Genomic DNA, 16717 nt, shown 5'->3' with positions numbered 1-16717 from the left:
AGGAAATGTTTCCTTTTATCTCAAACTCTCTTATTCGAGAAAAGGTTTCCTTCTAAATAAGAGAATCCATTTTGCTGCGTAGGCAGAACCTTGAAAAATAGTTTAAATGATCCAATTTTACATAAATTTCTCTCTTCTTCGATAAGACTTTATGTTTCTATTTTTCTCTAATGGTATAACAAATTTATATTCATTTCTAATGATAGTCATTCTTTGTTCGATTATTCCATTCGTATAAAATAACAATATTAGATAAAGAGGATTGCGTTCTCATCAGTTATGCCACTGGACTGAAATCAGCCCAGGAATCTTCTTGTGATTTTTGCAACACATAGTTTGAAGTAATGATCAAATACTTAAGTAAATTTCGTTGATGTTTAAAGATTTAGTTACAGAAAGATGGATATTCATTCACATTAAATAAAAGTTTTCCAGCTTGCAGTTTTTATTGGTGTAGTAAAGAAAACACTAAGTTCAAAAACACCATAGAATAGCCTTCGATTAACTCCATTTTGAGGGATGTATCATCGTTGATGAAGGAACGATTCGTTTCTGCTAAGAATTCGCCCTGCCATTTTGTGCGTTCATCATGTGGATGCCATATGAATTCCTTACACGGCCTATTAAATATTACACACTTTTTGTTGCATTTTTTCTAAACTTATTTCCTCGAATTTCAAAAGGAATTTCATCATTTTCCATTTAGTTAATTCAGTTCTTACTTCGCGACTACTCAAAGGCAACTCAAAGCATCGAATCGTGCCGAGTGTGATGACCATTACACCGCAAAAGCATGCTAAGAAGGCGAGAGAAATATCTTACAAACTCTCCTTTTTAAAAGCCGAATGGGGATTATGGAACCCAATCGCCAAATCTTGGTGGTAAAGAATCATCATCCACCACCTTTTTTAGTTTCGACGTCACTGTAGTGACATTAGGATTTTTTATGCTGAGAGACGTGAAAAATGAGCAATGTCCACGCCGGGACTCGAACCTCTCGAATACGCGTCGAGTGTGCTGGCCATTACACCACGAAGGCATGCTAAGAAGGCGAGAGAAATACCTTATAACCTAAAACACCAAATACAGTTAAAACAGTTAAAAGAATTACAATTAAAATTAGAGTTTCTACGCACAAACGAGCAATTCGGCCAGCGGGATGGAGGACAGATTTTTCAGTGTACAAAATTGAAAGTTTACTTTTGGTCACACTCGACAAAAAGACACCGAAGTTGGTGTACAAATTTACATAATTCACTATTCTACTAAAAGTTTCAAATGTAAAAAAATAACGGCCTGGTTAGGCTTAGCACTTAAACCACTTAAACTTTTAAATTGTTGGTAGTTCTACAACTATTGCCTGCATATTAACTAAAGGCATAAAAACCTTAACCGGAACATAAGAACAACGTAATTCAATCACTTTTAAAGCAAAAAATGCACTATTGACCAACATGTAAGAATAAAAAAAACTGAACCCACCGGGGTTGGAAACAGAGTGGGTATGTTTATATATCTATATTTATGTACGTCTGGTGTAGCCGATTGCAACGAAAAAGAAAAGTGCGCAACTACGTGTTATAGCAGTTCCATATGCAAAATTTCAGCATCCTAAGGCCAGTCATTTTTGAATTTATATGCATTTTACATTCCGTTTTGGGAAAAAGAGTCCTTTGTTTTGTGCGTACCTATAGATGGCACTCAAAACCTTTGTTGAAATGGATTCAGAAGCGGTCGAAATGGGTATTTTCGTTTAAATATGATACCCAAAATTTTTGGGAGATTACAATGCTTCCTTTATTTCGTAGAAGGAAGTAAAAGTTTGGCCTAGGTTCCAGTAGCAGTAGCTTCATCATACTTATAATCTGCTTAGTTTCAAGAGCAGATTGAGCAGCAGTGATTTTTCCTTGTCCAAAACTTTACGCGCAGTTTATTAATGAGGATAATTCCAGATAGCCAAGTGTCTCAAGATCTTTAGTGCGCAATCTGGCTATGTTAGAACAATCAATGACTGTAAAAACGATGCTGGAATCTGTTTTGTCGCTTCGGAAATATTTAACATAATTAGGATAATTAATTTAGCAGCTGCTAAAAAAAAACAAAGTAATCCCACGTGAAAGTCGTGATATTTCTTTTTGGCACTACACAAGTGAGGAGTAAGTACAACTGTTATTCTAATTTACTAGAAATAGTTTAAAAGACGATAACATTTATCATAACTTTTAAAATCTGTTATGGCATTCTATACCGCGCAATATATTTATTAGCCCAAAGGGCGTTAGCCCAGAAGGGCTATTAATTTCGTTTTGGCATCTTGTTGCGTTTCACTTTTTAAATTATTGCCACCAAATATTGTCGCCCTGTATTATACTTAAAGAAATTAAAAAATGAAGAATCTGCATGTATGTTTGTTTCTCGCATTGTGATAAAACAACGGTACCTAGAGCCATCAAATTTTGAATTCCACCTGAATATGGACATCTGGAAGTTCAACTTTGGAATTTGAAATTTGTTTTATTACCTATTTCATATTTTGCAAAGTATTTATGATTTTTTATTTAGAAACTCGACGATTTCAAAGCTAGCAATGGCAACGCTGTATTAAAAAATTAACTCCAGCGCGGGAGCTTGTGTATCAGAAATTCTAAAAGTATGCTCTTTTTAAATTATTTTGTGATATTGATGTTAAATTGAATTTTATGGTTTAAGAACATGGTGTTTAATTAATACATGTAACATAAAATTTTAAAAAAGCCTTTGGGCGTAATATTAAATCAGGAAACTTTCAGACTTTTTATTCTTTTAAGATCATTAGTTTATTGGGCACACATGGAAAGTTTAATTATTAATTAATTTTAAATATTTCTTACCTTATAGTGTACACTTAGTGCAACATTTATTATAATAACAATATATCATGAAAGTTATCAACGTTGATTTTTTACCTTTTGGACGACATCTCTGACGAGCTTCGAAGATTCAGAAGTACATGAAAGTAAAGTGACGGAGGGTCCGTTCCAACCGCCGTGGGAAAGAAGGAGCAGGATAACGACCTGAATAAGAAATATTTGAAAAAAAAAAACATGCGTAATAAACCATAACAAGAAAGATCTTTTACTACTAAAAATTACTCTTATTGCGTTGATTAGGCTGTAAAATGTTATATAAGTAAAAATTTAAGAACTAAATGATTTAAAGCATTTTTGTTTACCTGAAGAAGGAAAGATTTATTTTAGAAAACGGTTGTTCTAAATATTATTGTTTGTCCGAATATAAGAAGATGAGTTTTTCCCACCAGTACCTTTCTGGAAAACCGCAGCCGTCTTGTAATTGTAGCCTAGCCTTTAAAAGTACCTCATAATTTATAAGATTTTAGTTTAAAAAGAAAACATATTAATTTTTTTTATTTTAAGCTTCGTTATTTAGATGGCTTAATTAAAGTTTTCAATTAGTATAGTAATATTAAACTTGTATATGCTAGATTATCGCGCATATGCGTATGTGTAAAAATATCTTCGGAATCTCAAGATTATGTTATTCGTGAAGCTGTTTATATTCTCGCTAACAAGATATTCATTATTAATTGCTTCGTGACTTTGTAACGTTTAATTTGGTTTATTTCTATAAAACAACAGTCGCTATAGTGTCAGTTTTAGCATCTAATGTTGTGTTCACCATTTCGTCGCATAGAAATTAGTTTGGAAGAAATATAAAACACAGAAACTGCTGTTTAAAATATAGATTTCGATCAACTGCAAATACTCGTAGCTTCATTGAGAATCTAATTCAACATTTGGTAAGCAATAAGACCTTTTGCTAAGCATTTTACGAGTAATTAAAAGTACGTTTATTTTAGTTATTGAATGAGGAATTAATTATTGAATTTTAGTTATTTAATATAGGTAGAATAAGTTTTAGTTAATTTATAGATATGTTAGAAAATTCAAAATAGGATTTATTGACATATTCATTGTTTCTTTCACGGAAATGGATTTCAAAACCCCAGATTACCACACTGATATCTTCTCCATGTGAAAGCTCGCACAGAAAACTAGCCTTAGCGTTTTCTCGGATTTATCATCTAGATACACTGCACAGAATAATAAAGCTATGTTTAAGTCCTTTAACGTCGTCAGATACAGGATCGGATTTTCGCACTGGGTCCAGTTGTGTGGCTCTGATCACATAACCCAATAAGAATACAAAGAAGGATACCTTTAACTTTTAGCAGTGTTGATTTATTATCCACTCCATTTAAGTTCTGGGGTTACTAGTACGGAAATAATAGCGATGCAATTGTTTAAAAAATTCATTGGGCTCTCGCTCAAATCGAATTTAAGTCTATTGTGCAGTTTTCTGCACATCACCGAATTCACCACAATGACATACACGAGGAATGAATTTATGTTCATTGAAATTTAGCTTTATTTTCTAGGGAAAGTTTCTGCGGGATATAGAGAAGAATGTGTTAGTTAAAAATATGTGTCATAATGGTTTAGAAAATGGAGTTGGTTGATAATTAAAGTTACGTTAAGCTAAAATTTAAGTTCGTTATTAATTTGTACCTATAATGACGAGTGAAATGCGAATTCATATTTCGTTATAGAAGTATTATAGATTTGTGATCTTATGTCCATATCAATCATATTCTCTTTACGAGAAGATACATGCTGTATATATAAGACTCTACCTGGCCTTTATGTCGTAGACATATACTTCAAATTACGAAAGTGTTTTAAGTGACGCAAAGATTTATGTTTTTGTATTTTTTAATTTAGAAACTTAATTTTTGCTTAAAATATCGAGTATAACGTTTTACACATTGCCCCGATCTCTATACTTACACTGTCATATACAAAATTAAAATAATTTGAAAATTAATACCATTTTCCCAAACGTATTGAACCAAAGATACTAGTTATGCTGCTGAAGAATCATGCAAATATTCGAATACGTAAGCGTATAGGAGTATGTCTGCCGAGCTGTGATTGTGGTGGGATATAAGCGCATGAAGAGTTTTCGACGATTTATGTGCTCGTATTCTTTCATAAGACCAGCCGAGTTTCTTCCAAATTTTGGGCAAATTTTTTCAGGCAGGCATCAGGTAAAAAAAGTAGCCACGAATATAAGGATGACGGAATAAGATGGAGAACTATCGGTAGATTGGAGGCAGACAATCATAAGCGCAGGTGGTTATAGAGCTCAGTGTAACGTCCAGTAACGTCTGCAACTTGTGGAAAAAGCTACAGAAATCTTAGTCCATATCGAGAAGACCTGGATAAGGTCGACCAAGATCCACAGCGACGAATGAGTAGCGTTATTTGGCACTTTCAGCGCGGCGACACAGGACTGCTGTGATATTACAATACTCATATGAGTTGTATACTGTCACTGAAACCCGATGGTTCACGATTTCACGGTCTACAGTTGGCCCGAAGGCTTCATCAGATAGCTCTGTCTGCCAGAATACCCGCTGTTGCGTCCCGTGCACTGTACCACACAGGAGAGCGCGTTTAGCATGAGGTAGAAAACATACGTCTTGAACCAGACTTTAGTGGGGCACCGTATCTTTTACAGATGAGTCGAGATTCAGTATGGGCCTTGATTCTCGGTGTACCTGTATCTGCAGAGCTCCTGGAACATGATAATATCCCTCACTTAGCAGGAAAAAGGACCATTACTATGGTGGAGGCGTAATGATTTGGGCAAGCATTATGTTGGACTGCCTTTTACCGCTGCATGTGTTTGACAAAGGCTCCCTGACTGCTATGAGGTGTAGAAGAGAGATCTTAGAGCTCTATGTTCGAATTTTCAGGGAGCAATTGGTCTTGTGTTCCAATTAATGGACGATAACACTTGCCCGCATAAGGCTCAGCTAGCCGACGATTACTTGGAAAGTGAGGATAATCGCCGCATGGATTGGCCAGCCAGATTTCCTGACCGTAATCCTATAGAACATGTCTGGGATGTTGGGATGTTCTTGGATGGGCAATTTCATCTCGCCATTGCTTTACGAGAACCATCCAGGAGTTGAAAACTGCCTTTCTGCAAGAATGAGATCGATTGTCATAAGGGGACTCCTGAAGTGCCGCCTATCCAATATGCCGTCACGCTACACGATTTGTCTGTCTGTGAGATGGATCAGTACCCCATATTAGCCTCCTTTTCAGTTCGATATCATAACATGGATTTTGGATATCCTTCACTATGCGCTCTAGTAATAGTCATGCTTACGTAAATGACTTTAGATTGGTGCATTTTCCTCTGTTATAATTGTATATTCATACGAAATTTCATTAAACTCTGTCCATTAGTTTTTCAGATATTCGACAAAACATACGAATTCTTTAAGTTTGCACACAAGTGTGTTTAGGAAATGTTTTACTAGTAAATAAGAATAAAATGCCAAAACGTTTTATTCTCGTAAAACAAAAACTGACCGTGATATTTGATATTAAAATTAAGAATCACATTCGGGGGCCATACACAAACTGAAGAGCGAAGTGTTTGCATTTGTAGATAGCTAAATTCAAATATCATTTAGAAAAGGTTTCCGCTGCTAAGCATTTAAGTGAAGAGGATTTCTATGTACATTATTGTGAAAATATTAATCAATATAATTTTTTTCAAAATGGAAATCGTATTCACAGAATCTTATAGAATTCATGTTCTAGAAAACACAGGTAGATATCTGCATTAGCACATAGCCAACTCGTAATGTTATCTGCATTAGCTAAAAAGGAAAATTACTCATACTTAATGAATTTTTGGCATCTGATTAAGATTCTAAAGTATTAAAGAAGATTAATAACGTATTTTTAGACTGGATTTATTTAAGTGGAAATTCTTTCGGCGTACCAAATGTAATAAAATTACAAAGAAACTAATAAACCACAAAAGAGTATCATTGAAGGACATTTAAAGGGAGGAATAAAACCTAATTTATTCTTAACTATTTATTAACCGATTCCTTTATGCAAATTGTCCAAAACATACCTGTGTTTTCAAAAGACGAAAAACTTTTACATTAAATATTTTAGTCAATTTTTGTCGCACGGAAGTCAAACCTTTTGCATTTTATTTTCTGTAAAGTCTAAAATTTTCTTAAATGTGAGTAGGAATGTATAAAAAGTTATATTTTTCACTATTTAGGCCGGGTAATGACTTTTGTGGGCATGGTAGATATTTTATAAATAGAAGATTCATAAGCCGCTGCAAAATATTTTTACAGATATATGGGAGCTATCTTTATCAAGAAGTATAGCAACCAGTTTACCTTCTTATGAAGTTTTACTGTTAGTTATCAATTACACGATATACGCACAGTTAATCATATCAGATATCTGAGAAAGAAAAAATTCATTAAATGTCATTTTTCTAATGCAAATTAGCAATCCATGTAAAAATTCATAAGTAGAGAAAAAAGGAAGAAAATCTCATGCACGTGTAAATATTTATTTTATATGAAATTTAAATTGGAAAAATTGGATATGTTGCTTCATTAATTTTACGTTCCTCAAATAAATGAAGCGTCACGTTGCTTCAGGAACTGGCTACTTAGTATGCTTTAAGCGTAGAATCAGTTAAGCACATATATAATAAGCCTTAAACCAGTACAATTTAGTTAATTTTTTTGAAAGCGTTACCATGGAATCTTACCCGATGTTTAGCAATACACACTCATTAACATTCCCAAGTTGCTCCAATTTGTCTTTGTGATGATACACCGTAGTCACGGAAACAACTCGAAAATCTCATGCTCAGCGGTATAGTTCTTATATTTAATATGAAAACTTTTATATAATAATTGCAGCTACTTAATGACTTACTCAGATATATATGAAGTTTTTGTATAATGTTTTTATCAGAAGTTTTTGTCTCATAGGGATGTAAGACTTCATATGAAAAACTTTTCTTATTCTGAATTAAAAGCATTTTAGAAAATTATAGCAATGTTCTTTTAAGGAAAAGTATCTGGTAAATATTAGTCAGTCGAAAACACTTAACAGACATGTAGGTGTTTTCGGCTGACTAATATTACCAGATATAGAAGCAAATAATGGCTAGGCCTGAAAGTAACTATAAAGACTTGTAGAGGCTTAAGACCTTTTATTTAAACAGAAATCAGAACATAAGCGCACGTTCTTATGCTAGAAGTATGGACCACAACTCCTGGCGATGCAGCTGAAATAATCAAATTCTAATTTAAAACGTAGAATAGTAATCGAAGATTACACAGTTAAATTTTATACTAAGCTCGCTCAAAACTTATAAACAGCGTATCAAATTTAAATGCCGGCAGCAAAGCGCAAAGCCAAATAACTTCAAACTTCTCAGAGCTCACAGGAACTACGCAATATAACTTCGAGGGAAGAAGCATGCTCTATTTGATAATGCAAAAACCTCAGCTCAAATCCAAAAACCTCAGCTGATTTGCATTCTGGTGAAGAAGCGGAAAGGAGATGTTATAGTAAAGGTTAAAATTATAAATAACTGGTTGGTTTCAAATAATAACCTTACAGTTCCCTCAAATACTCTACAAAAGACTTTTCAATGTATTTGAACTTCACAGTTATAAAGAGGGTTTAACAATATATATGTAAATAGCAGGACTCAAATCTTTAATATACAACTAATTTTTAGAAGAATATATTTCATTAAGACAGCACTTTAATATTAGAACCAACATTCTCCTTCTCCGTCTTTAACTTGGAGAACGACTCATATTCCTACTTTTCCCCATATCGATCTTCTTGTAAACACGCTTTTCTGCCGACGCATAATTTTTTACACAGCGGTTTGTCTTTGTCCTAGTTTACTAAGGCAGTAAATTGATTTAAAAAACCCATTAAGGAATCATCAGCTTTAGGCTAACTGACAAAATTACAGGACATGCTGAAAACTTTATATTTTAAATTTTGCTGCGGAAACCGAACGCATATTTAATTGATTTTCATTCTAGATGATTTTAGTGTTATGAGGACAGAATAATGTGGGTTATGTTGCAGAAAGAAATTTTTTTCCCTTTAAATTGCTGTCGAAGAAGATGCTTCTAGTAGCTAGAAAAGCATACCTCTGAAATTTAATTACAATTTACACGGCTTTCCTTTTTATAAAAGTCCAATACGATGACTTTATATTTGCATATATTTCATACCTTTCAGAACTCTTCCCTAAATTATAGAATTTTTATGATGTAACATAATACATACTGCTCAGATTTGCGGTATGAAAGTGTCAATATTACTGCTTTGTACCTCTATGACCATTACTTTATTTATGAAAACGATATCAGAAATTTATATTTTCTGAAAAGTGTCTTTTGCATGTTTGTTTGTCGAAAACCGCCCCTCCATCTGACCACAAGTGACCCTATGGCTTCATTAGGCTGTCCCAGTTATGAGCACAAACACATTGCCTCATACAGATGTAAAGAATTACTGTATCTCCTCGGCCAGCTCCTTCAGTTAGTAAGTGGACGATCGGTGGCTAGAACACCGGAGTGGGAGCAGTTGAATTTCTATATTTCTCTCTTCGTAAAATCTAATGGTTTCTTCAATAGCACAAGAAATAAAGTATGGTAGACAATAATTATTCACTATTAATTGGGTTTTGTTGGCTCTTAAAGTATCTAGGGCAAATGCAAGGAATTATCCCATTTCTCCTTGCTTATTTTCGTGGTACATTCAGTTTGCACTTACAGTGAAAAGATAAGTGGTTCGAATCTCGGCGAGAGCACATCTGAATTTTCATACTTCCTGGTCTGAAGAGTCTAATTAACCTTGCAGAGCCATTTATAATTTTTCGATGTCAGGAACCTGAAGAAATCTGGAATGCCCTTGGCGAGATTCGAATCCTGAACCTCCGGAAGATAAGTACAGCGTGCTTCCGGTTACACCACGAAGGCATGCAAAAAGGAGGGAGAGAACACCGTATATACTCCCCCTTTTAAGAGGTTACTGGGGATTAGGAGACCAGACCTAACCGCCAAATCCTGGTGGTGACAAATTATCGTCCATCACCTTTTTAGTTCGGGTGCTACTTATAAAAGTGCTTTAGAACTTTTCGGTTTCACTGAAGAAATTCGAATTGTCTTCGCCGGATTCGAATCCTGAACGTCCCGAACACGTGTCAAGCGTGCTCTCAGTTATACCACGAAGGCATGTGAAAAGGAGAGAGAAGCTGCTTTAAAATCTCTGCAACGGCAAGTGTTAACGTTCTTGTATGAGAGTTTTGGGAAAACTGCGAATGTGTCAATACGACAGAAAAAACAAAACTGATTACTAGATTATGAAGAAACCGCGTGAAGTCTCTCTGCTTTAGTAAAGACTTCGTAAAGCTGTCCATTCAATATTTAAGTTACATACGTTAGAAAACAATACAGGTACATGCAGCCAGCTATTTAGAGCGCTACCTCTTGTCTTGCCCACTTAAAAAAACGCATCACAGTGCTAAGAACAATTACAAGTGAACTCGTCTTTAGAAGATGTGTCGTAAGTAATCCAAAATTTTATTATACAAAATCAACAATGTAATAAATACCTTTCGGAAAAAGACCAAGATATTTGTGAGCAGTATTTGTTGCGAAACAGTCCTTATTATAGTGTACATATCCTTTAATTAATAACTGAATGAAAATGTTTTGAAAAGATAGCGCTGAGCCTCTGTAGGATGTTTTAGTGGATCAGTAGCGGCACTGATCCTGTATTATCATATGGTGAAGCCCTCGTGCCTCGTATGCCATTTCTGTCCTCTAGTAACTAGCCCATAAAGTTGCTAGGAATTTAATCTCATTCCATTTAATGGCGTTCAATAATCTTATCCACTGTGTTACTAACTGATCACCAGAGCTAAAAATAAAGCGGATTGGTTAAGTGAAAGGATGCTACAAAAGTCGAAATTTAAACTCAATATCTATAAAGATGATACTCAGACAAAACTGAAGAATTATTAAAATGTAGCCTAATTGATAATATGAGAAAAAATGACAAAGCGAATAATCTAACTGAACATACAGAAAATTTAGCATTTGTAGTCTTCGAGAATAATATCAAGAATTTGATATGAAATTTTTATTAATATAGAGTATATTTTTATTTAGAAGTGTTCTTGTATTATAAAAGCGAATTTGATGTCTTACAAAATCCTGTAATGTGAAACATAAAATAAGGAGATTTTTCTTGAATCATATCTTATTGATTGCCTGTATTAAGAATTAAATATATCAATTAATTATTAACTGTTTTCTAGAAATTGAAAAGGAAAATTTTTCAAGTGTTTTGATGTAAACCATTTTTAATTTAATTCTTGTGATACTTCAAAAAACTTTTGATATTTCATATCACTGAAAAATGAACTTGTATATAGCAGAACTTTTATTAATATATTTGCTTGAATAAATGTACTTCTTGAATAAATGTATGCCAAAGCTCGTTAGAGGATGGGGAAGATATACTACATAAATATATTTGGAAATTTTCTGTTCGAATTTATAAAATTATAAAATTCTGCTGAAAGCAAAATTTTTAAGGTTCTGAATACCATATTTTAAAACGTAAATTGCCTCAGTCATATAATTGATTTTAAAAAACAAATAAAAAAATATTTAAATAAAAATACATAAATAAAAGTTGGAAAAAATTACATATTGTAATCTCGGTAATAAAATATTTTAGATGTAAAGCTTGCGAGATCTGTCATAGCTTAGTTCTCAGTTGCCTAAATATTATTTTCATAAAATATCTAGTTGTCCCACTTAAATACTGCTGCCACTTCAACATTGTTGGTACTCATGAGTTGTGAAAGATTCATTTCATGCAACTTAATCTATACATTTTGAGAATTTATTGAAATATATTTATTAAATACAGCTAAGATGTAATTTTGTATTTATTTTTTATAGATTTAACTATTTTATCTAGCACATGATGTTTCAGTTAACTGTTTTTCATCAATTTCAAATTTCTTTGTTAATTGTGCAACAGTTATAAAGTTTATAAATTGATTAAAGAGGCAATAGTTGCAGACGTGATCGAGGAATATGAAAATACTTTACTATAGTTATTTTATAAAATGTAAGTAAATCCAGTTTTGAAAAAAAGTGAATTTTTTATATCTAAAAAAAAAAACTGCCTTTAAATAAGAAAGTTTTATGGACATTTTATTCGAGTATTATTTATTAAAGGATGTTCGAATAAATTCTACATAAAGTATTTTTATATAAAATGTTGCTTTAAGTTAAAGTAAATTTAATTCTCAAAGTACTTTCTACATATGGCAACATACAATACAAATTTTACACCAGGATAATTTATGTCGTGAAAATATTTCATGAAGAAGCATTATTTAGAAAATTTGAAAGCTATGCATCAACAGCTGCATAAACGAGAGAAATATAACAAATAATTCAAAACCTCATAGGAAGAGTAGCCACTTTTTATCGATCTGGAAAACCATCTCGAATATTGATTTTTGTATCCAGCTTTACACGATGCATGTTTACGTTGATACTTTGCTCCTTATAAATTTGAATAAAAATCGCATTTAATCTTCTAAATGGGCGAAAAACACAGATGTGTAATTCAGTGTATTAAAAACAGCCACTTTGTGTTGATATCTGCACGATTAAAGACAAGAAATGTTACAAAACTCAAGTATCGCTAAGCCTAAAACGTCTCTCACGCAGATTCTAACGAAACTATGGTTTCAATATTTTGAAATATCGGAACAAATCGACTAGCTTACCTCTACTAAGTAGTACTTCCGATACATTGAATTTTAGCTATCCCGTGTCAATCATGGCTTGCGGAGAGTTTAGAATCGCTGCAACTTTTCGCAGAATCATTCAGAGCAACTGCGAATTTCGCACCTGCTTTCAATCTGATGTAGAAGCTAGGAGGCGAAAAGCATAGTTTGCTTGCTCAGTTAGGCTTAGCGCTCTCCGGAAGGAGGCGACGGTATCGTTATAAATATTTTAATGTGCGTGAAATGTTTTGCTTGCAGCCAAGTGAACAGGGTAAACGCTCTTTGTTTCTGAACGGGAAATCGGTAAAATTTTACCTGTTTAAAATTTGAGAATTTTCTACATTATTATTATTCACTTAAAATTTTTGGTCTTGGAGCATAAAACTGGATATTTCTTACACTCATAAATATAAACAAGAATATTTCTTTCATGCAAAAAAATTTCATCCACGAAATAGTTGTTCATGTAAAATTCGCTTTGTAAATTTGATTGAAAAATTCAAATTTGATGAATTATTAATTAATATTTCGATGTGAAATTTTAGTTAATATTATATATAGGAATAAGAAATTCCTTATATATCATAAACGCCTTTAGTAAGCAAAACTTTTTTTGATTATTTTTTTAAAATTTTAACATTATTATTATTTTATGAAGGTTGTTTCTTTTAAAACAATCTTCATTTTTTTTGTTGAATTAAGAAAACTTTGGAATACACATTAAAATTCTAAGTTTTCAGGAATTCGAGAATAATAACGGTTAAAAACTGTTGGGAAGACTTCGAAATAGAAGTAGAAAAATAAAAATATTCACCTACTTTCAGCTGCGATTGAACAAAATATAAAAGTATAAATTTTGTTCTATATATTAGGCTTTAAAATAATTAGTGCTTACTCCTTTTTAAATTTTGGCGCCCACAAGCATGCTTTTTTGCTTTTATTTAATAGACCTTTTAAATAAATGGTAAGAAATGATGCTGCAAATTCTGAGCAGTATTCTCCTCTCCCAGAGTTTTGCTTACTTGCAGAATTAATAATTCCTAAAATATAGCAACAAATTAAAATCTTAGTTTTGGTAATTTCAATGAGGAAAGAAGGAAAAAACTATGAGTACTTTAAAGTAACCTGTGTTGTATTATTCTATGGTTGCTAAGATAATAAATTCCGGGCTAAACTATTTTACTAAATTTAGCATTTATGTAGCTAGATAGGAATTGAAATTAAAGTTATTTATTTCAAATGTACTTAGCTAAATAATAAAATCTGAAATTCTCAAAAAAAAAAAAAAAAAAAAAAAAAAATTCTATTTTATAATTCTATTCTATAAGTTGGAAATAGTTTCTGTTTAAAATTTTTTAATTAATTATGAAATTATTTATCTATACATTAACAACAGTATAAAAAAGTGTGTTGTAGCCAGCACCTGATCACGCACCGATTTCGTACTTTATATAGCAAGGAGCTTTAAGTACAGTATTATTACGGTTTATCTTGTATAATCAACTCTAATTTTGTTATTCCAATAAACTGAAAGTCCTGTAATACGAGATCTTTTATTATATTTTATTAGGTACAGTTGGACATGTGTAAAAACTGGTTTTTCTAAATTTATATTACCATGATCAAGTGTTTGCCCTTTTATTTCTTTTTGCTAAAAATTGTATTTTAGTGGGTGGTTGACTATCATATCAATCAATTCGTGTTTAATTAAAGAAAATAACTGTTCGTGATATATTTAAAAAAAATACTTCTGAGCAAATACCGTAATTTAATTTTCTTCTCTGTATTTCTGTACTATCAACAAATCTAAATTCATTTGGATCTGCATATATATTACCACGGTATTATGGTATCAGTATGCTTGTTAGTTTCGGGAATTACTGCTGAATAGTGATTAAAGTACTTTCCCGAATCCCTAAGAAGTAAAACAATAGAGGTTTCAATTTTGTCCTTCATCAACAGTATAAGAGAACCGCAAGTGCATTTTTCGGTAACATTTCTGCATTAAGGTGTTTTGAAGTTCTACAAATGCAACGCTGTTATGAAAATCCTGCTGTTCTACGGCTTGGTATAAATAGATAAGCTTTTTCTTTGATAATGGTGTAAGTTCATTTTATATCAAATGGAAATATTTAAGAGTTTGTATTTCAATGTTTTAAAAAATATTGGTATATTTTAATATGCTCACTTTATGTTTTTATACATTAAATGGATTTAAATTTATAATGTAATTAGTTTTAATGTATAAGTTAAATGAAATTTATATTTTTGATGACTTCAAATGAAATTACATCACTTTCAGAGTCAACAAAATGTGAAAATGATACATTTATGAAACATTAAAATTAGGTTTTCAATCGAATCAACATATTTTTTATGAAATTTTTATTAAATATGTCAACAAACAAAATAAAGGCGCTTCATTTTAACATTTCTTCAGGTACTTATGCTATTTAAATTACTTTAATTATAACTTTATATTAATATGTGCCATTTTTAATTTTTATCGTCATGAGAAAGTCTTTGAATATAATCATGATGTATTGGAGGAAAATATTTTTTTTTTTACTTGGCCACTACTAAGGCCAGAAGTGGTGGTGACTTTATTATGGAGGCACCTAATAGGTGCGCCACCTTTGCCGACAGGCAGTTAAAACCATGATTACTCCAGGATTCGAACCCGGGCCCTTTGGTATTGCGGTCGGCTCCCCTAACCATTATACCGTCTGGGCGGCAATACATAATGAAAGAATATAAAATATCATAGCAGATTGCGTTTATTGGTATCATTAATTAACGTTTTGTCAAAAATGGACTTGACCAATTTCAAAGATAACGGCTCAAATATCGTGTCTATAGTAATAGTACTACAATATTTTAGATTAAACTCTAATAATTCTATTTTTGCCTATAAAAATCTAATTAAGTTTTCCAATTAAAGCACTATTTTCAGTTTATCATATATTGCCAACATCTAAATATATCGTTTTCAAGGGTGAATGTATATGCACCTTATATGCATATACGAGTTTTAAATAACAAATTTCACTAGATTTCGATTATATCAAAATAAATTTTTTCCCGAAAATCTGTTTAGAATTTCAAATAAACAATCACTTGCATTTCAGCAATTTTAGCCAAAATTTAATATTTTGCTCTCATTGATATAAAAACCATAAATATTAAAATTGAAAAGTTTTGAATTACATTTTAATAATTTTTTATTAAAAAATGCTTTTTGTATACACTAAAGTCCATCGTGTTGTTTAATTTTACCCAAAATCTAATCAACCCAATATGAATGCTGAAAGCTTAAATACGGAAAACAGAATTTTTGGAAGCCGATGTAAGAGCCATCGGGGGCCAAAATGTCATCACACGTATGCACTCAGAGAGACAGACATCATTGTAAAAATAATAAGACCGTGATGCCGGAACCCTAATTCGTCTTTTTTCACTTGAAACTCAACTGTGAAACTTTTGGATCTAAAATATTGCCTACCTTAACAATGCATATAGTTGGAGGAGGGTAAGAAACGCGCTATGATATTATTTTAACAAGAATTATCATTATATTGTTACGAAATGTACAAGCGCGGTGAGATAGTTTCCCCGCAAAGCAGCTTTAAGGTTGCCATAAAAATGGAGAGAAAAGGCAGGGTTGCCACATTTTGCGAGAAATGGACCATTTGGCGACAAAATCGGCGATATACCATGGACGGATGGAGAACCTTCTGGAACGAATTCTTACCGGTTTAGCTCAGAATGTTCTCGAACACAAACCGAAAGCTATATAAACCCTGCTGGTCCGCAGTCAGTTAATGTGTATGCTTCGACTAGCGAGCTGATAGTCAGTCATTGAGCGAGTGTCTCGAACTCTAGCGCCGAGTTGGTCGTCGAGTGCATCGAGAGAGTCTTTTAATGCATCGCGAATTAGTGCATCGTCGAGTTTTGTCTTAGACTGTGCTGAGTC

At 32.5% G+C, this 16717-nt stretch overlaps 1 protein-coding gene across 3 annotated transcripts in view; it reads right to left on the bottom strand.

Moving 5' to 3' along the window:
- LOC118184192 (uncharacterized) overlaps positions 1 to 12926 on the bottom strand; it is a 99749-nt gene extending 86823 nt beyond the window's left edge. For 2 of the 3 annotated variants that reach the window (XM_035353830.2, XM_035353831.2), the window contains exons 1-2: positions 12745 to 12925; positions 2946 to 3053 (exon numbers count right to left, since the gene is read on the bottom strand). In XM_035353830.2, the coding sequence (XP_035209721.1) occupies positions 2946 to 3053; positions 12745 to 12771 (135 nt within the window). In that variant the 5' untranslated portion in view covers positions 12772 to 12925. Of the gene's footprint in view, positions 1 to 2945; positions 3054 to 12744 lie in introns of all 3 variants that reach the window. The other variant, XM_085826252.1, reaches the window with a different exon arrangement.
- Positions 12927 to 16717: the final 3791 nt, after the last annotated feature.

This window comes from Stegodyphus dumicola, chromosome 1 (assembly GCF_044657685.1).
Source record: "Stegodyphus dumicola isolate Sdum_Otavi_A_Nest chromosome 1, ASM4465768v1".
Taxonomy (NCBI): domain Eukaryota; kingdom Metazoa; phylum Arthropoda; class Arachnida; order Araneae; family Eresidae; genus Stegodyphus; species Stegodyphus dumicola.
Note: the sequence above shows the minus strand (reverse complement) of the source record. Positions and strands in the feature narration are given on the sequence as shown.